The 21023-nt window shown below is 32.8% G+C and overlaps 1 protein-coding gene across 1 annotated transcript in view; it reads right to left on the bottom strand.

The window, feature by feature from the left end:
• LOC141492308 (sequestosome-1-like) overlaps positions 1 to 19429 on the bottom strand; it is a 74704-nt gene extending 55275 nt beyond the window's left edge. Inside the window, 2 exon segments of the mRNA XM_074192781.1 lie at positions 16529 to 16692; positions 19392 to 19429. Coding sequence (XP_074048882.1) covers positions 16529 to 16692; positions 19392 to 19429 — 202 coding nt within the window.
• Positions 19430 to 21023: the final 1594 nt, after the last annotated feature.

The raw sequence follows: 21023 nt of genomic DNA, 5'->3' as shown, positions 1-21023 counted from the left end.
TTCCCGATATAAATCCTACCCAAATATAGTGTATTATCCTAGTTATAAATTTTTGTAATGTCTTTGCAGATTTTGTATTTAAAAATTTTGCATCAATATTCATTAGGGAGGTTGTCTATGATTTTCTATGTCTGATTGAACTCTTCCTGTTTTAGGTATCAGCACCATATTATTGTCAAAAAAGAGTGGTAGAATTCCTTATTCCCCTACTTTTCAAACAGTTTATATATAATTGGAATTAATTGTTCTTTAAATATTTGATAGAATTCACTTGTATATTTAACTTGCAGATTTTTTTGTAAGCATTTATTGATGGTCTTGTTCATTACTTTTCCTGAAATGGGGATATTTAATCATTTTATTTTCTCTTCAGGTAATTCTGGGCAGTTTAAATTTTTTGAATATTCTTCTATCTCACTTATATTGCCAGATTTATTGGCATTCAGTTGAGCAAAATATCTCTGAATTATCTGAGTTCATCCTCCTCATTTTGTGGTAGTTTTGTTTTCTATAGTTTTCTTACTTTGAATTTTATTAGTCTCTCCTTCAGTTTTCAGAATTTCTAATTTGATATTTAATTGATGAAATTTAATTTGTTCTTTTTCTAGTTTTTATAGTTACATGGCTAATTAATTGATTTCCCTTTTTTCTCTATTTTGTTCATGTAATCATTTAGAGATGCAAAATTTTCCCTGATATATATAATATAATATCTCATTTTTGTCATTGTCTTTGAGGAAATTATGTATTATTTCTATATTAGTTGTTTAAAATTAGCTCATTTAGTTTGCAACTGAATTTTAGTCTATCTTTCCATGACCCTTCAATATGTGTAACTTTTATTGCATGTATTTCTGAGCCAAAGCTATATTCATTTCTACTCTATTCAGTTTTCTCTAGAGGTCTATCATATCTAACTTTTCTAATGTTCTATTCACTTTTTAAACTTCTTTTTTTTTTTTATTTTGTGGTTAGATTTATCTAAATCCCAGAGAAGGAAGTTGAGGTCCTTCACTAATATTATTCTTTCTTTGAGCCAAATCTGTTCAGAGTAAGATTTGCCCTCCCATTTATTCCATCTACTATAATAGATTATTTATGCTCCTTTTTGTTGTACTATTACCCTCTTCTGCCTCCACCTTCTCACAAAATAATCCCTTTTTCATGTCTTATATCCATACTCTTTGTCCAAGTGTATTCCTTTAAACTTTCCTAATAAAAATACAATTCTCAAGGATTACAGTTATCATCACATCATAATCATTTTATACTCAGATCATCTGTTTAATTATACTCCTTTCAACTGTACTAATCTAAATATAAATCTCAAGAATTACAAGTATGCTTTTTTGTAGGGTTTCAAATAGTTTGGTCTTATTGAGTAATACTTTTTCCCCTTTCTGTTTATCTTTTTAAATGTCTCTTGAGTTCTGAATTTGAAGATCAAATTTTCTGTTGAGTTCTGGTCTTTTTATCAGGTAAATTTAAAAGTACTCTTTTTTAATTGACTGTTAAATCTTTTCCCCCTAAAAGAATATGCTGAACTTTGCAGATTAGTTGATTCTTGGTTGTAATACAATATTTTTTACCCTCTGAATATCATATTCCATGACCTTTGATCCTTTGATGCTGAAGATGATAGGTCTTGTGTAATCCTAATTGTGACTCCTTGGTATTTGAATTATTTCTTTTTGTTTGCTGGCAGTATTTTCTCTTTTAGCTGTTAATTCTGAAATTTGACTGAAGAATTCCTTGGGATGTTATTTTGGGGTCTCTTTTAGCAGTTGATTGGTGTATTCTTTCAAGGCCTATTCTATCTCTTATTCTAGGATATTAGGGCAGTTTTCCTTAATCATTTCCTGCAGGATATTGTCCAGGTTTTTTTGTTTTAATCATGGCTTTCTAGCAGACTAATATTTCATAAATTACCTCTCTAGAACTATTGTTCATGCCAGTCATTATTCATAAGAGATACTTCAAATTTTCTTCTATTTTTCAAGTCTTGCTTTTCTTTGATGGATTCTTGATATCTCAGAGAGTCATTGGTTTTCTCTTTCTCAATTGTAACTTTTAAGGATTTATTTTATTCACTTAACTTTTGTGTTTCCTTTTTCAGTTGGTCAGTTTCATTTATTTATTTATTTGTTTGTTTGTTTGTTTGTTTGTTTGTTTGTTTGTTTATTTGCAAGGCAAATGGAGTTAAGTGGTTTGCCCAAGGCCTCACAGCTAGGTAATTATTAAGTTTCTGAGGCCAGATTTGAACTCAGGTACTCCTGATTCCAGGGCCAGTTCTCTATCCACTCTGCCACCTAGCTGCCCTGTTCAGTTTTATTTTTAAAAATATTGTTTTCTTGTTTCATTTGACCATTTCTACTTTTAAAGATAATGTTTTCTTCAGTCAATTTTATGTTTCATTTTCCAATTTTTCATAATTCTCTTGTGTGATTTTCACTTTTTCTCAATTCTTCTTCTTCTCTTCTTCTTTGGTTTTTAAAATTATTTTTTGATTTCTTACAAGAGGACATTTTTAGACATGAAACCAATTCATAATTACCTTTGTGTCTTCTCTTAAAAGTATTTTGTCACTGCTTTCCTTTTCTGAAATGATGCTTTGATCTTCCCTGTCATCATAGTAGCTTTCTATGGTTAGTGCCATTTTTTTCTCATTTTGAAAGTTGAGCGTTGTTCCTTGGTCACAGTTGGTACAGTCCCAAGCTTTTTGTGTTAGGGACCAGGGCTCTGGCCCCTGACTTTGCATATTAAATTCACAGGTGATAATTGTTTGCTCCCTGTGTTTGTTAAACTTGCCCAACCCAGTCCAACCTGTTGCACCAGTTTTCCAGGCTTTGAAGTATGCCTTCCAAACTGGGGCTGGATCCCTAATTGTTGGTCAGCTGTACTTTTCACCTACTGAACTGGAACCCAGGTGCTTTGGTTACTAAGCAGCAGTAGGCAATCCATGTTCTCTGTCTTATGTTTGGTTTGTAACTGTGTAAAGTGGTCTAGAAAATTACCAGTTTAAAAAGTCACACAAATCTTAAAAAATTAAAGAACTTTTGATTTTGAAGATGATATTCTTGAACTTTGGTTAAATTTCTTTTGTCCCAAGCTTCCAGAAGATTGTTTAAGGTTTCAAGATCACCTCCTGGCACTGGATTTCTCTGTAGTTTTCCAAGCCTCCTCATGACAATGTTGTCACAGGTTTTGCTTTGTTCTGGCAGTAGATCTTGACCTATCCTTCAAATCATAAGTTGCCTCTTTCCTCTGACCCATTATTCCAGTCTCCTATCTTCTCTTTGATTGATAGCTATTCTGAAAAAATTGTAAATAAATTCATCCTAATATATTAGTACGTAGTAACACATCCCTATATTCCTCACTTCTTAATGACACATAGTTTTACAGAAGCCATGCAGATAAAATATATTAAATCAATTAAGGAACTTTCATCAATATCAAGATAATAAGAACATATTTGGGTTCAGTCAGTGTGACATTTCTACAATCATATGAAGCAAATGGTCATCTAATATAAGATAAAATTCTATACTTATCTATGAGCCTATAGCTTTCCCTTGTACCACTAGCCCAGTGTTTATATAAAATTGCATTTTTCTTAAGTTGATGATTTTTCAATTATTTTTATTTATTTTTTAGGTTTTTGCAAGGCAAATGGAGTTAATTGGCTTGCCCAAGGCCACACAGCTAGGTAATTATTAATTGTCTTAGACGGGATTTGAACCAGGTACTCCTGACTCCAGGCCGGGTGTTTATGCACTGTGCCACCTAACTGCCCCTCGATTATTTTTTCTTTGAGTTTCTTTGAATTTTAACTTAACAAACACCATTTAAAATGGACTTTTTCATATATATATATATATATATATATATATATATGTAGTAGAGTGAAAGAGGGATGTTTATGGCTGAAAATCCTTTATATTTTGCTTACTTTTCTTTTTAAAATTTTTTTTTTAAATTTCTTTTTCAAAAGTAAAACATAAAACTTCAAAATTGTTGGATTTGTCTGTGATTCCTTCTGGCTTTCATTCTGTTCCCTTCTGATCATTCAGAAATGTTTCAGTGACCCACTTAGCAACCCTACTTTGCTGTGTACAATCATTCATCCTCAATGTCCTTTACATACTTTGCTGAAAAAAAGAATCAAAAAACTTGAAACATCTATATAATTGTACACATCAAATGTCTAAATTAACCTTATCCAAAATCCTGTGTCTTTTTCTGCACTTTAAATTCTTAACATCTCCAGCAGAATTTGAGTTCTTCATTCATGAATGATTTTTGGAGTCATAATTATATTTATTGATCATTTCTTAAATTTTTAAAAATTATTTGTCTTGACAGTCTTGGGCATCAATTGCTCTACTGCTCCTACTCAATTCATTCTTTATCAGTTCATACAAATCTTCCCAGGTTTCCATAAAACTATAATATGACAATTTTCAGTTTCACTCATATTATATATTTTGTTTAAGAATTTGTCAGTAGATAGGAACCTCCTTAGTTCTTTGTTTCTAGATGGAAGCTATAAATATTTTTATCCCTCTGGGTCTTTTTACCTGGATCAAAAGGCATGCAGGATTAAGGGACTTTTAGGGTTAAGGTGCATTTATTCATAAATGGTTGGGAGGAAGAGAAAATAATTATCGTTGTAAAAAGAAAATACTATAATCCCCAAATAAAGCAAACTGATATGGTACCTCTTCTCCTCTTTAACCAGTATGTATGAAACTATGACATTTGTCTATATCCCAAATTCCAGAAAAATCTCTCAAGTTTGGGGTGTGACTTTTGGTCTTTCCAGTGCTTTATCCAATGACTTGTATGAGAGAATCACAATAGTCTGTGTATTGAACTCTCAAGTGTGAAATTAGAGGGAAAACATTTTCAAAAAAATTCTTCCAATTATGGTCTTAGATAATTATCTTTAAATTCCCAGTGATTGTCTTTATTTTCATTCATCACCTATTTGGGTTCTTCCATTTAATTCTTCAGTTGACTTCCTTTTTTCCATATACAATTATAGGGAAATGGACTGTTTGTTCGACTGTATTGTCTTTTCTATAAACAAACAATCAAACAAACAAACAAATAAATAAATAAATTCCAAGAGTTCTTTTCTCATTCACATGCAAAAGTAATTCCTTTGAAACTGAAAATGATTTTCTTTCCTCTGGATCAGCTAAGACAAATGCTAATGTAAAATAAAGGTATTTGGCCCCAGAAAGGGCAACACATAAGCCTTTCTTAGCATTTATCCTTATCTGTTTGGGGAAAAACAATTTCAATCTCTTGTTGGATTTGAAAGGAAACTCTTTTTTAGGAAATTCTCTAGTAGAATTTGAAGGAGATTAACTAAGGACAGCATCACTCATGGTTTCAAAAGACTATTTTAATCACATAGAGCATATTCATGCCCATCTCTCTTTGCTATTCTTACATAGGCTGTTTAATCTCCCAGATGTGAAGAACAAAATATAATGAACAAATTTTATCATCTCTAGAAATGTCACCAAACACACTATCAGAAATACGAAAGCCAAGCTGGACTCATTTTCTATCCCCACATCACTGTTATGTATTGCCCCATTAAGTCTGAAAGAAATTGTATAACATTCATCTTGGGAAAATTTCAGCCATTCAAGGCACTTAGGGTGGAGAACTAGACTGGTAAATTCCCAAATAAGAATGGAATCTAAGTCATTTTGAGATTCATTTCTGAAGGAAATCAGCATCAGAGGGAATAAAGGGGGGGGACTAAGACTTTAGGATTGGGATAGCCTCTTTAAAGAAATTATCAAGTTAAGCTACACTGATATCCTGGAACTAGAAGGAGAGATTAGTCATCTAAAGAATCCATTGATCACCTCAGGAAAGAAATCCCAAAACAAAAATTTCAAGGAATGGAATAGCCAAATTTCAGAATTATCAGACCAGGGAAAAAGTTTTACAAGGGAAACAGACAGAAACAACTTAAACATTGAAGAACCACAATCATAGAGCAATTGAGAAAAATTAACAACAGAATGAAATGTGAACCTCAGATCTAGTAAATGTGTTTGGCACCTATAAATAAATACAACAACAGCACAAAGGAAAAATGATCCAATACTTGATGAGAAAAAAAAAACCTTATGGAATTTTTGGAGACCACCTATTCCTGAGTGGTTCAGAGGAATGAGAATTATGGGAGTCAAATTTATAGGAAAAACAAATGAACAAAGTGAGATCATGATCCTATAGAAAGAAAGTACATGAGAAGAGGAGGGGAAGGGCTGAAAGTTGGGGGAGGAATAAAAGAACTGATGGGAAGAGCTGATGAATGCTCCTTTAATGAAAAGAAGTGAAGTCTGTGAAGACTTTGTGGTGTGTGAGGACCTGGGGGATTTGGTACTTAAAAAACTGACTCATCTTACCTTGGGAAGGGGTGAAAAATTATAACTCCTGAAGGTAACCAGAACCTAATCTAGTGGGAGAACATGGACCCAGGTATAAGAGTTTGAATCAAATGGGAGAAAAGAAAGGCCTGAATATAGACCATTGTTTTTTCTGATACCTACAATAATTGGCATTGTTCTTGGATGAGTGCAATGGAAAAAGGGAAATACATGGAACATATTCTGCAATGCATGGCAGAAACTGTCTGGAGGGGAAAATCTCCAATGTATATCTTGGAAGCTTTGATTTCATGAAGAATACAGAAAAAAGAGAAGAAAATTATAGGGTAGTGAATCAGAAAATGAAGCCTAGAATATACAAAGAATAAGGATAATGAAGATAGAGAAAACCTTTTTGAAAAGAGACAGAAAAAAATGAAATAAAAAAGCAATGAGTAGGAATCAAAAATAATGAAAGGGAGGGATGGAGAAAGACTTGGACTGATTGAGAGGGAGGAGGGGAGAAGAATTATATAATCAAGACAGGAAGGAATCAGGAGTGAGTGGAGATAGTCAGTGGGAATATGCACACCTCAAAAAAAGATGAAAGTATAATAATTGAAGTAATATAGTACTGTGCTTTCAATAGAAGAAAGAAATAAATTACCAAAGAAATAATATTAATGACAAATGGAAGAAATACAAATTTAACATAACTTTATATGTGAATTAATGAAATAAACTAATAAAACAAAATACTGATCTAAAATTCAAAGATATATATATATATATAAATATATACATATATATATATATATAACTGATACAATGGAGATATGGCTTGTTTTCTCTTTTTCTGTACACATGTGTATATATGTGCATATAAATGGAGAGGAATATTATATATATATATATACATCTATCTACATAGCTATATATATATATATAGGTATATACATACACACACACACACACACACACACACACACACACACACAGAAAGAACCCTAGAAGAAAATATAATCTTCCATTGTAAACAAAAAGTTTCTGGGGGGAATATGGTCTAAGTATGAAAGGAAGTAAAAATACACATGTAAAGAAAACTTATAGAGACTATTTCTTCTTTCATAGTATTGTTCTGACACCCTCCCCTTAATGTAGTTTTTTTGCTGTACTCTGATAATTGCCATAGCTATATAGTTAAATCACAATTAGAATGAATCCAATGATGTGTTTGCATTTTTCAGAATTTCATTGCCTATTTTCACTGGACTGGAACAAATTACTCTATATAATTATAACTTTGAATGGTACAAATCTGAAAAATGTGACCACTTCATAGATTCATCTGTGGTACAATGCCAGTCCTTCTTTCCATCCTGAATTGTTATGTTCCCCAAAGCTGCTATCATCCTTCCCTGAGTGCTTTAATCCCATGACATATGAAGTTCAGGACAGGGATAGCCTCTTTAAAGAAATAATCAACTAAAGCTAGCCTGATATCCTGGGACTGATCACCTCAGGAAAGAAATTCCAAAATAAAAATTTCAAGGAATGGAATAGCCAAATTTCAGAATTATCAGTTCAGGGAAAAAAATTTTGCAAAGAAAACAGAAACAACTCAAACACTGAAGAACCACAATCAGTTTAATGAATTGGAGGGAATACCATAAAAGTAATGATTAAGGGATGAGAAAAAGGAGTGCACTTGGTGCAGAAGTTGGATACATTATTTCACATAATGAGGTTTTTTTAAAAGTCTATTGCAGTGGAGGGGAAGATGCAAGATTGGGTGATGGGCATTAATTGAACCTTACTTTCATCAGAATTGATTCAAAGAGAAAATTCTTTACACAGTCAGTAGAATATAAAAATCTATCTTCCTCAACAAGAAAGGAGGAGAATAAGTAATGGGAGAAGGAGACTGATAGAAGTGATGGAAAATCTGGGCAGTAGAGAGAAGGAAATCACTCTCTATGGGGAAACAGTGAAAAGAGAGAAGAAAAATATGAAAAAAAAATAGGATGGAGAAAATACACAGTAGATATAACTGTGAATGTGAATGGAATGAATTCTTCCATAAATGAAAGCAGAAGTCATTGTGGACAAAAAACCATAATCTTGCAATATGTTATTTGCAAGAAACATACTTGAAGCAAAATAAAGGTAAGGAGCTGAAGCATTAGCTGAAGTTAAAAAAAAAAGCAGGGGTAGTAATCTTGATCTCATAAAATTCAAAAGAACAAATAGACCTAATTAAAAGTGATAAGGGAACTTCACCTTGCTAAAAGGTACCATAGATAATGAAGTAGCATCAATAGTATATACAACACTAATCATTCTATGTTAAACAACAATAATAAACATAACTAAATGGTATAGCATTCGAATTCTTCTTTTACTTTTTTGCAAGGCAATGGAATTAAGTGACTTGTCCAAGATCATACAACTAGGTAATTATTAAGTGTCTGAGATGGGATTCGAACTCAAGTCCTCCTGACTGCAGGGCCAGTGCTCTATCCTCTACATCACCCAATTGTCCTGACATCCAAATTCTTTTCTTTTAAAATTTCTTTATTTATTTTCATCCATTTACAAACATATTTCCAAATAACAAAATTTCTCTCCACCCTCCCTTCCCACCCCACTCCTCTCAGCAGGGAACAGTCAGGTTAGCATTTTACATATATGTTTTGTTAAATTATTAATTTTGGCATGAGGAATTAGGATTAAGGGGAAGTTACATAAGAGATAATTTTATAAAGTATTCATCAGATTCAGGAAAAAAAACCCGTGTGTTTTGTTTTGTTTTGTTTTTCTCCTATTTGGGGATAATATAGTCCATAACCAGTCAAATACAGCTGTGCCACCTCACTGGACTGCTGAGAAGAGCTGCTTTCATCAAGGTTGTTCATTTCATAATGTTGTTGTTGATATGTACATTGTTTTCTTCATTCTACTCCCTTCACTCAGCATCAGATCCTGTAAGTCATTCCATGTTTCTCTAGAGTACAGCCATTTATGGTTTCTTATAGAACAATAGAATTCCATAGTATTCATGTATCATAATTTGTTTAGCCATTCCCCAATTGAAGAGCATCCCCTCAATTTCCAGTTCTTTGCCACTACAAAAAGAAGTGCTATGAATATTTTGGAATATGTAGGACTTTTACCAATTTGTATAGTTTATCTTGGATATATATGTAGAATTAGTATTGCTAGGTCAAAGAGTATGAACACTTTTATTGCTCTTTGGGCATAGTCCTATATTGTTCTCCAGAAAGGATGGATCCTCTCACAACTCCACCAGCCATGCATCAATGTCGCAATCCTCTCATAATCTCTCCAACATTGATCATTTCCCCTTTTTTCTCATCTTGGCTAACCTATTAGGTGTGAACTGATACCTCATTGTTGTTTTAATTTGCATTTCTCTAATCAATAGTGATTTGAAGGATTTTTATATTATATATCTATATCTATATCTATATCATCTATCTATCTATCTATCTCTCTATCTCTCTCTCTCTATATATATATCTTTAATTCCTTCATTTGAAAACTGTCTGTTCATATACTTTAACCATTTATCGATTGGGGAATGACTTGTGGTCTTATAAATTTGATGCAAGTTTCTATATATTTTAGAAATGAGACCTTTATCAGAATTCCCAGTTGTGAAGATTGTTTCCCGGCTTTGTCCTTTTCTTCTAATTTTGGCAGCATTGATTTTATTAGTGCAAAAACTTTTTTAAAATTTAATATAATTAAAATCATTCTTTTGCAGTTTATAATGTGCTCTATTTCTTATTTCATCATAAATTTATCCTTTTTCATAGATAGATAAATTTTGGTCTATTAATTTATCTATGGTATCACTCATTTTGTTTATATCCTGTACCCATTTTGAACATATTTTGATATAGGGTGTAAGATGTGGATCTATGCCTAGTTTTTGCAATACTATTTTTCAGTTTTCTCAACATTTTTGTCATATGATGAGTTCTTATCCCAGGCACTGTTTTTGGATTTGTCAAATAGTAGATTTTTGTAGTCATTTACTGCAGTTTCTTTTGAACCTATTCTAATCCATTGATCCATTACTTTATTTCTTAACCAGTACCAGGCATTTTTGATGACTTGCTGCTTCATAGTATAGTTTTAGATCTGGTAGAGCTAGGCCACATTCATTAAAATTTTTTTCATCAATTCCCTTGCTATTCTCGCCCTTTTGTTGCTCCAGATGAATTTTGTTTTTTTTTCTACTTCAGTAAAATAGTTATTTTGTAGTTTTATTGGTATGGTGCTGAATAAGTTATATAATTTGGGTAGAAAGTAATTTAATTTGTGTAGAAGGCATCCACATTCTTTTTTTTTTTTAGGTTTTTGCAAGGCAATGGGGTTAAGTGGCTTGCCCAAGGCCACACAGCTAGGTAATTGTTAAATGTCTGAGACCAGATTTGAATTCAGGTACGCCTGACTCCAGGGCAGGTGCTCTATCCACTGGGACAGCTAGCTGCCCCGGCATCCAAATTCTTAATGGAGAAGTTAAGTAAGTTAGAGGAAGAAATAGCAAAATTGTACTAGTGGAGGATCTCAGTTGTTCCCTCTCAGAACTTGATAAATCCAACCAAAAAATCAAAAAGAAAGAGACTAAGGAGGTAACTAGAACTTTACAAAAATTAGATCTGACAGACTTTTGAAGAAAATGGAATGGGAAAAGAAAAGAATATATCTTTTTCTCAGGAAAAAATGACTTCTGTAGAAACACTGATCCTATATTAGGGCATAAAAACTTCAAATTCAAATGAAGAAAGGCACAAATATTAAATATATTCCTTTTTGGATTATGATACAATAAAATTACATTCACAAAGGGCAGTAAATTGACTAAAAATAATTAGAAATTTAATCTAGTCCTAAAGAATAAGTGGGTCAAAGAACAAATCATAGAAACAGTTTCATTAAAAAGCATGACAAGAGTGAGGCAACATAACAAAGTTTATATGATGCAGTCAAAGCAGTACTTAAGGGAAAATTTATTTCTCTACATTCTAACATCAGCAAAATGGAGAAAGACCAGATCAATCAATTGAACATGCAACTAAAAAATAGAAAAAGAACAAGTTAACAATTTCAAATTGAACACCAAATTATTAATAGTGAAAATCAACATGAGATTAATAAAATCAAAAGTAAAAATAATTGTATAATAAATAAATAAAACTAGGAGACTTTGAGAAGAAATCAATGAGATAGATAAGTTATTTGTTAATTTGATTAAAAATAAAGAAACCAAATACTCAATATCAAAAATGAGGAGTGTGAAATCACTATCAATGAAGAGGAATTAAAAGCAATCATTAGGAAATATTTTGCCTAATTATACGAGAATAGTTTTTATACTTTTAGTGAAATCAGTGAATAGTTATAAAATTATAATTCACCATCAGGAAGTAGAATGTTTAAATATTGCCATATTAGAAAAATAATTTGAATAAGCCATTAATAAATTCTCTAAGAAAAAATTCTCAAGGTCATATGGATTCATGAGTAAATTCTACCAAGCATTTAAAGAACAATTCATTCCAATACTTTATAACTAATTAGCAAAAGTAGGTAATGAAGGAACCCTATCAAACTGTTTTTATGACACATATATGGTGCTTATCCCTAAGCCAGAAAGAGCCAGAACAGAAAGAAAATTATAAAACTATTTCCCTAATAAATATAAATGAAAAAATTTTGAACATAATTCAAGTCAGATGATTTCAGGAATAACTCAAAAGGATTATATACTATGACCGGGTTGGATTTATACCAGTATTGCTGTGCTCATTTGGTAGGGAAAGAAAGGTCAAGAGTATTATGGAAATTAATGAAAAATAAATAGAAAGGTAGGTGACCTAACAATACCAGATCCAAAACTATATTATAAAGTAGTTCTTAACAAAACTAGCTTATTACTGCCTAATAAATAGAGTGGTGCATCAGTGTAGTAGATTAGTGACTCAAGACACAGTAGCCAATGACCATAGTAACTCAATTTTTTATACACTCAGAGGACCCTAGTCATTGGGATAAGAACTCAATATTCAACAACAACTAAAAAGACTGGGAAACCAGAAAATAAAAATGTTAAAACTAGATATGGATGAATATCTCATATTGTATATATCAAGATAAGGCCAAAATGTGCATATGATTTAGCTATAAAAAGTGATACCATAAGCAAATTATAAGAGCAAGAAATAGTTTATGCCCTAGATCTATGGGAAGGGGAAGAATTCATGACCAAATAAGAGATAGAAAGCCTTATCAGATATAAAACAGATAACTTGATTGTATTAAAATAGGAAACTTTTGCATAAACAAAACCCAGAAAGCTGGGAAACAATCTTTACAGAAATTATCTCAGATAGAGGCATCATTTCTCACATATATACAGACTAAATTAAATTAATAAGAATACAAGCTATTTTCCAACTGATAAATTTTTAAAGGATTAATTTCAAGAGCAAAATCAAAACTATCTACAAATATGAAGAATCACTCTAAAACACTTTTGATAAGAGAAATGCAAATTAAAATGTCTCTGGGGTACCACCTCACAGCTTTCAGATTGGGTAATATGACAAAAAAAGAAAAATGATAAGTATTGGAGAGGATGTAAGAAAACTGGGATACTAATGCATTGATGGTGGAGTTATGAAGTCCAGTCATTCTGGAGATCAATCTGAAATTATTCCCAAATGACAAATAAAACTGTGAATCCTCTTTGATCTAGTTATACCCCTACCAGCTCTGTATTCCAAAGAGATAATTTAAAATGGAAAAAGAGCTACATGTGCAAAAGTATTTATAGCAGTCCTTTTTGTAGTGTCAAAATATTAGAAATTAAGTGATGTCCATTACTTCAGGTACAACTGAATATGCTGTGATATATGAACATAATGGAATACTTTATGCAATAAGAAATGATGAACAGGTAAATTTCAGGAAAACCTAGAAATACTGTATGAATTGATGTATAGTGAAATGAGTAGAACCAAGAAAATACTGTAATTAGCACTAGCATCTTTGGGTGATGATCAACTATGAATGGCTCAGCTCTTTCAGTAACACAATGCTTCAAAACAATTATGAGGGACTCACAATGGAAAATGCTATCTTCATTCAGAAAAAGAAGTATTGTATTCTGGATGCATATTGAAATATACTTTCTTCATTTTATTCTTTTTTTCTTTTTTCCTTTTTATTTACTTCTTTCTGAACTGTGATTAACGTGTAAATGTTTTATTTGGTAGTACATATATGACCTATATCAAATTATCTAGCATTTTAGGAAGAGAAGAGGTGAGAGAGGGAGGGAGAAAAACTTGGAACTCAAAACTTTATCAAAAATAATGCTAAAATTGTCTTGATATATAACTGAGAGAGGGGGCTGTTTAAAGAAATGAAGACTGATGTTGTCTAGGCTGCAATCTGATTGAATAGGCTGGCAATGCCTTAAAAAGTAGCAAAGAAGAGAGGTAAAACTGAGAGAAAATATTCTGCTTTGTGAGTGCTGAATTTAAATGTTAGGACATCCACTTGGAAACATCCATTAGATTCAGTGTGACCAAATTTGTTTACCATTTAATTTAATTGGTTCCTGATGACAAAAATTTGTGATGATAAGTTTGTTTTTCAAATTCTTCTACTATTGGTCTTTCTTATTTTGTTGGGCAGCTAAATTGCCCTGTAGATAGAGTATCATACCTGGAGTCAGGAAGACTCATCTTCATGATTTCAAATCTGGATTCAAACATTTATTCACTATGTGATTCTAGGCATATCATTAATCCTGTTTGCCTAAGTTTTCATATCAGCTAGAGACAGAAATGGCAAACCATTCTAATACTTTTTCCAAGAAAACCCCAAGTGGGGTCACGATGAATCAGATGTGATTGAAAAACAAATGAATTTGAACTTGATACTTATTAGCTTTTTATGAACACACACATCTTGTTTACCATGTACATTTATGTATGTATATATATATATATTTATCTTAATATTGAAAAAACTATGAAAAACTCATAAAAATACTTCATCACAAAATGATCACTTAAACAAAGGAAGTCAGTCATGTCAATGCAATGTCATTACACTGTCCTCACAGAGCTTATATTTCAATGTTAATGTAATATATGCGAGCATTTGATATTTCTCAAATCATTCATTTTTTCTTTAAGCACATTCTAAAATTCTGTTTAGTATAGTACAATAGCTTAATTAGCCTGCTTTGAACTTGAGAACTTAAGTTTCTTAAATGTTGTTGTTAGTTGAGGTTGATCTAGGACAACATAATTTATACTTGAGTCAATATCTTGATGAGTTTTCATGATTCAACATCTATTAAACTGATCACAAATAGATAATTAACTCAATTTAATTATACAGTCATGAACCCTTGTAAGGGGACAAAGTGACAGTTTAATTGAACATTATGATTTAGGAAAAATTTCTCACAGATCTTGTCCATTATTGATGCAAAATGAATCAACTATGCTCTGAAAATGAACTGTATATACATTGAAATTCAATAAGTTACTATTAGGTACCAATTTTTAAACATCAATAAGTTTTAGTTGATTTACAATAGAACCACTGGCAAAGACTTCTGTCACTTTATAGTAATGTATTGTTAGGAAAATGCTCAAGCAGCTACAAAGAGAGAAAAGTCATCCATAAAGTGGCCTGTGCCCTTTCCCTTATTTCCAATTGCCTAAGGAACATACACAAATGAGAGAAGGGCTTATAGGAAAAGAAAAGTCAGGGAGTAATAGAGAATGAAATCATATTTCAGGCCAAGTGATTATGAGTTCTTTCAACAAACCAATAATCATGAAAATCATAATGTTGCATTTTATGCAGAATGGCAGCATGAGGAACAATAACTTTGAATAGGGAGAAAACAGAAGAACAAATGAACAGAGCCCCCCACCCCCAAAGGAAATAAGAAAGCAAGAAGGAAAACACAGGATTACTTTCTCTGGCATCTTAAACTTTCCTAATTCTATGTTGACTTCTGTTAGTGGTTTGTATTTTGCTTCCATGAAAAAAGAAATTGATCCTCTGGGAGGAAAGGAGAATAAGTTTGAATCACCTCTCTTTTTATATGCTGTATGTATGTGTGTGTATTTATATATAATAATGATGTTGGTTGTTGCTCTTCAATCTAGAAGAGGACCAAAATGGCATCATTTGTCAGGGTCAATGTACAATGTGTCCATCAGTGGCCGACGACACCAATACAAGCTCAGAAGACTCTACACAGGTCAGGCATAAATATAAATATTTAGAGTAGAAAGATCTCTAAAATTGTGCACTACATTTGAATTTAAATATAGTGTAATTACACTTTGCACACAGAGCACAAGGTCTTCTCTGACACAGGCATTCCATTTTAAATACTCTTATGCCAGTGTCCCCCAGTATCACAATTAATTCCAAAATTCTTAAGAGAGACCTTGAGAATGTTTTTGTGTTACTTCTTCTAACCATCGTATAAACACTTGTGGAAATTGTCTGCATAATAGTCTTTTAAGTAAACTTACCTTTGACATTCAGTCAACATGGCCACCCCATCTGAGTTGCTCTCACTCCAGTATTATTTGAATTCTTGACATTTCAGCTTGAGATAGGACCTCATTTTTTGATCCATTCTTTTTCTGGGTGATATTCAGAACCTCCCTGACAATTCAAATGGAAGTCATTCAGTTTCCTGGCATGGTGATAGTAAAATCCAGATTTCACAGGCATACAACTATGAGGGTAGTATGACAACTTTGGAGAACTTCTATTTGGTTAATACCTTTTTTTTCCCCACAAACTTTCCTTTGGAGCATCCCAAACACCATTCTAGCTTTGTCAATACATGCACCAAACTTATCAGCTATGTGTACACCCCTGGAAAGTCTACTGTAAAGGTAAGAAGATTTTTCTGCATCATTCAGCATTTCTCCATTGGCTGTAACTAATGTTTCCAATGAAGATGGTGTGGTGCTACCTGGTGCAGAACCTCTTTCTCCTTAGTGTTAATTGTCAGGTCCAAATTACACAAGCAGAAGAAAATTGATACAAACCCTGTTGTATCTCAATCTCAAAAGCTTTATTTACTGAACAATTAGCTGTGAACAAAAAATCAGGGACCAACTCCTCTGCTACTTTAATCTTGGCCTGTAGCCTTTTCAAGTTAAATAGTTTATAAACAGCATAGTAGCTGTCTTTGCTACCATTTTCATCTTCACTGAAAGCATGAAGCAATATCACTGAAAGTATCATGTTAAAAAACATAGGGAAAAATACACGGCTCTGCTTCACAGTATTGATGACTGGGAAAACAGAAAAGCAATATACACTTGCCCAGAACCTGGGCAATCACATAGTTCTGAAGCTGATATACAATACTATTGGATTTCTCTGGGCAGTCAAATTTTTCCATGATCTTTCAAAGTCCTTCATGACAGACAGAATAAAAGCTTATTTCAGTAAACTAGGTCAGATTAACAAACACTGTGTACAGACCTTCTGACATTTTGCATGGAGTTGTCAGGCAGCAAACAAGCACCAAATCAACTGTTCTTTGGATTCTTATGAAGCCACATTGACTCTCAGGTAGAAAAACATCTTCTAGGTGAAGGATCAGCCTATTAGCAGGACTGGCAAAAATCTTGGGGCAATGACAGAGAAAGACACCCTTTTGATTATCATAAGACAATCAATTTCCTTTTCCTTTTTTTTTTTTTTGAGATGAACAATGAGGACATCTCTGAAATCCTGAGGGATAATCTCCTTTTGCCATATTATCTGGAAGATTTCAGTAAGTTTTTGTATGAGCTGAGGAACTGAAAAGGCAGAGAAATTAGAAATCTCTCCTTTGGGATTTTGCTTTGTTGAATGTAAATGTTTAGCTTGGAAAGAATGAGTCTATGATTAGTCTACTGTTCTGGACCTTTGTTACTGTCACATTCTGTTTGTCTCTTCTTCTAAACACATAGTCTATTAAATGTCAATGCTTGCTGCAAGCAAGTTTTAGTACATTTAGGTAAATGGAAGGCAGTGCCTTTTTTTAGTCCCTTTCTCACACCAGGAAGTGAGCAATGTCATTCTTAAAGTTTGCATTAATAAAAGTCTATTGTTTTGCTGGTTCTGACTTCATTCCTCCCAAAGTCTCTCTGACATGTCTGGCAGTCTGTGTTTACTCAAGCATTAAAGTCATCCAAAAATTATAAACTTATCTTCCTTTGGAACATTGATAATGAGTGTCTCCAGGTTTTGTAAAATTTTTCTTTAACTTCATCAGTATTTATCATGGTAGGAGCATAGGTACCTGTGATAGTGGCATGGAATTTTCCAGCAAGTGGCAATCACATTGTCTTGAACCTGTCATTTACCTCTTTTTGTAGGCATACAATCTTGTTGACAAAATTAATTTTGATTACAAAGCCTACTCCAGCTTCCTTCATTATGGCCACTCCAGAAAAAAAAAATGCTCTGACTTTAGTAAACTTTATTTGTAAGGTTTGTTTCACTCAGAGCCGCTACTTGCATATAACATCTGCTGTTTATAACTCTCCCAACAAGAGTTGTCTTTCATGTCTATTGGATTTTGTTTTGTCCATAAATGTACACTCATTCCAAGTTGTAATTTTGAGTAAAATTGGCAGAAGTTTTTGTACATTTTCTTCATTTTTTGAACAAAAAGTGGGATCTCTCTCTGCCTTGGTTGGGTTGGGTAAGCAGACAATTTTTAGGGTACCTTTTCTAGTTCCCATTCTCACAGTAGGAGATGAACAATGTCATTTTTTAAAATTGACATTTTATTCCATATTTCCAATTACATGCTGTGGTATTCTTTCAACATTAATCCATTTACAAATTTTTAAGTTACATATTTTTCTACCAACCTCATTTCTCCCCCTTCCCTCCATATGATGGCAAACAATCTGGTAAAAGTTGTATATATACATTTGTGTTTAACATATTTATATAGTATTAATTTTGTGTAAAAGGAATTATGACTAAGAGGAAAGAAAGAAAATCATGAGATTGGGAGGAAAATCATAAGAGAATTTGTAAAAAAGTGAACATAGTATATATATATATACATATATATATATATATTCAGATTCCATTTCCCCCTTTTTAGGTATGGATGGCATTGTCCATAGCAGGTCTCTCAGGTTAGTTCTTGATCTCTGAACTGCTGAGAGGAACTGCATCCATCATAGTTAAAGTATACAATGTTTTCTTGGTTCTGTACTCTTCACTCATCATCAGGTCATGTAATTTTTTCAGGTTTCTATAATATCCAACTACTTATGATTTGTTATACAACAATTATACTCCATAACATTCACAAACCTTAACTTGTTCAGTCATTCCCCAATTGATGGGAATTCTCTCAATTTCTAATTCTTTGCTACTACAAAAAGGGTTGTTGTTATAAATATTTTTGGACACATGAAATTTTTCCCATTTTCATGATTTCTTTTGAATCTAGACCTAGCATTAGTATTTTTGTGTCAAAGGGCATACTTAGTTGAATTGCTCTTTGGACATAGTTCCAGAAGCAGAGTCATTCTTTAAAAGCTGCTCAGATACATCCAGGGACAGCTAAATTCCATTACTGTTTCTAGTGAGCAGATGATTCTGTGACTTGGGCCACCTATGTACAAGGTTGTGACTACAGTTTCCAGTGTGTTTGTACCAGCTGCTTCATCTCTTACCTGACACCACAAGCCTTTGAAATAATTAAAATGGTGAAATGATATGGATGATGCCTTCTGAGTCAAGAATAAATTGGATTTAAATAATACAGAGATACACAGTCTTTGGTTTCACTCTTTTCTAGAGTTGTCAAAATTCTAGTGACTGTACAGATAAGGCAACTGGTGATTACTTGAGATACAATGGATAATTTCTGCCTTCAATGTCTAATCATACTCTAAATATTCCACAGTAACTGCTTCAGTTACCGTCATTGTCATTGGACCAAACTGTTCTTACCTATCCATTTACCAGGGAGGTTTTCAGATGCTAATGGTAGATTATACCCCTCCTCCCTCTAAATCCCCCCCCCCCCAGTTAGTCTCAACCTGGTTTAGCCTGTCTTGCCAAAATGGTTTAATGGGGTATGACCACTGGACTTGTTTCAGTTTCTTAGAGACAAAGGTGAAAAGTAGCCCTGAGTAAAAACATCACTTGCACAAAAATATTCATAGCAGCCCTATTTGTGGTGACAAAGGATTGGAAATTAAGTGAATGTCCTTCAATTGGGGAATGGCTTAACAAGCTGTGGTATATGTATGTGATGGAACACAATTGTGCTATTAGAAACAGGAGGGATGGGAATTCAGGGAACCTTGGAAGGATTTGCATGAACTGATGCTGAGTGAGATGAGCAGAACCAGAACATTGTGCACCCTAGCAGCAACATGGGGGTGTTGATCAACCTTAATGTAGAGAAAGACCAAATGCCAATACTTTTAGCTTATGTTGAATGTTGGAAAGAAATAAGGCACTCATAAATCACTATTAATGAACAAAAGGACATTTATTTTGTCCTATCACAGCAAGGTTATACAACAAGGTTACAATGGCACTTAGCTTTTCTAGATTGGAATCCCTCATCTCCATAAGGAAACACAAATAGTCAATGAAATTGGGCAGATATATTGTATGATCTTTATAAATTCATCATTTTTGAGCACTCCAGTTCCACATGGAAAGAATTTTTTATGTCTTTAAGTTTCCAGGAGGCAGATAGCAAATGGATGTTGTGTTAATTTTTTTTCTATTTTTAGAGCATACTAATTCCTGTTACAGAAGGGAAGGACAAGGTCTGAGTGTAATCCCTTTTAAGAGAAAAGAATTGTTTGACTGCTATAGCACTTCTATGAAATAAATTGATTTAGGTAGTATTCTCATTTTATTATATGTTCTTAACTCACCCTAGATCAGTTAATGTAACTCTAATTATTTATAAATCCTATGTTTATTTCTTCAAAAATGGTGCTTTACAGTTATATTCATATAACCCCTGGATGAATCTAATTTTTAGGTATAATCAATCAATATATGCCAGGTACATTGCTAGACTATCAAGTATTTTATAACTTCTTTCTTTTTTGTTAGTTTTTTTTCCAGGCAATGGGGTTAAGTGACTTGCCTAAGGTCACACATCTAGTTAATTAGTAAGTGTCTGAGGCTGGATTTGAACAAAGGACCTCCTGACTCCAGGGCTGGTCCTCTATTCACTGAGCCACCTAGTTGTCCCTTATTTTATAATTTCTATAGTTGTTTGGAATGCAATCTCTCTCTTTCAGTTTTGTTTGTTGAATTTTGCTAGTTAAATATAGGAATAGAAATGATTTTTATAGATTATCTTAAATTCTGAAAGTTTATTAAAGCTATTAATTATTTCAATTAGTTCAGTTCACTATTATATCATATGTAAAAGTGTTGGTTTTGTTTTTCCTACTTATTCCCTTATTTTTTCTCCTTGACTTATTGCTCTTGCTAGCATTTCTAGCAGTTAGAATGCTAGTCATAACTGTAGTAGTTCCAAAGGGTGTC

This window comes from Macrotis lagotis, chromosome 6, assembly GCF_037893015.1.
Source record: "Macrotis lagotis isolate mMagLag1 chromosome 6, bilby.v1.9.chrom.fasta, whole genome shotgun sequence".
Lineage (NCBI taxonomy): Eukaryota > Metazoa > Chordata > Mammalia > Peramelemorphia > Peramelidae > Macrotis > Macrotis lagotis.
This window is presented reverse-complemented; position numbering and strand designations above follow the sequence as displayed.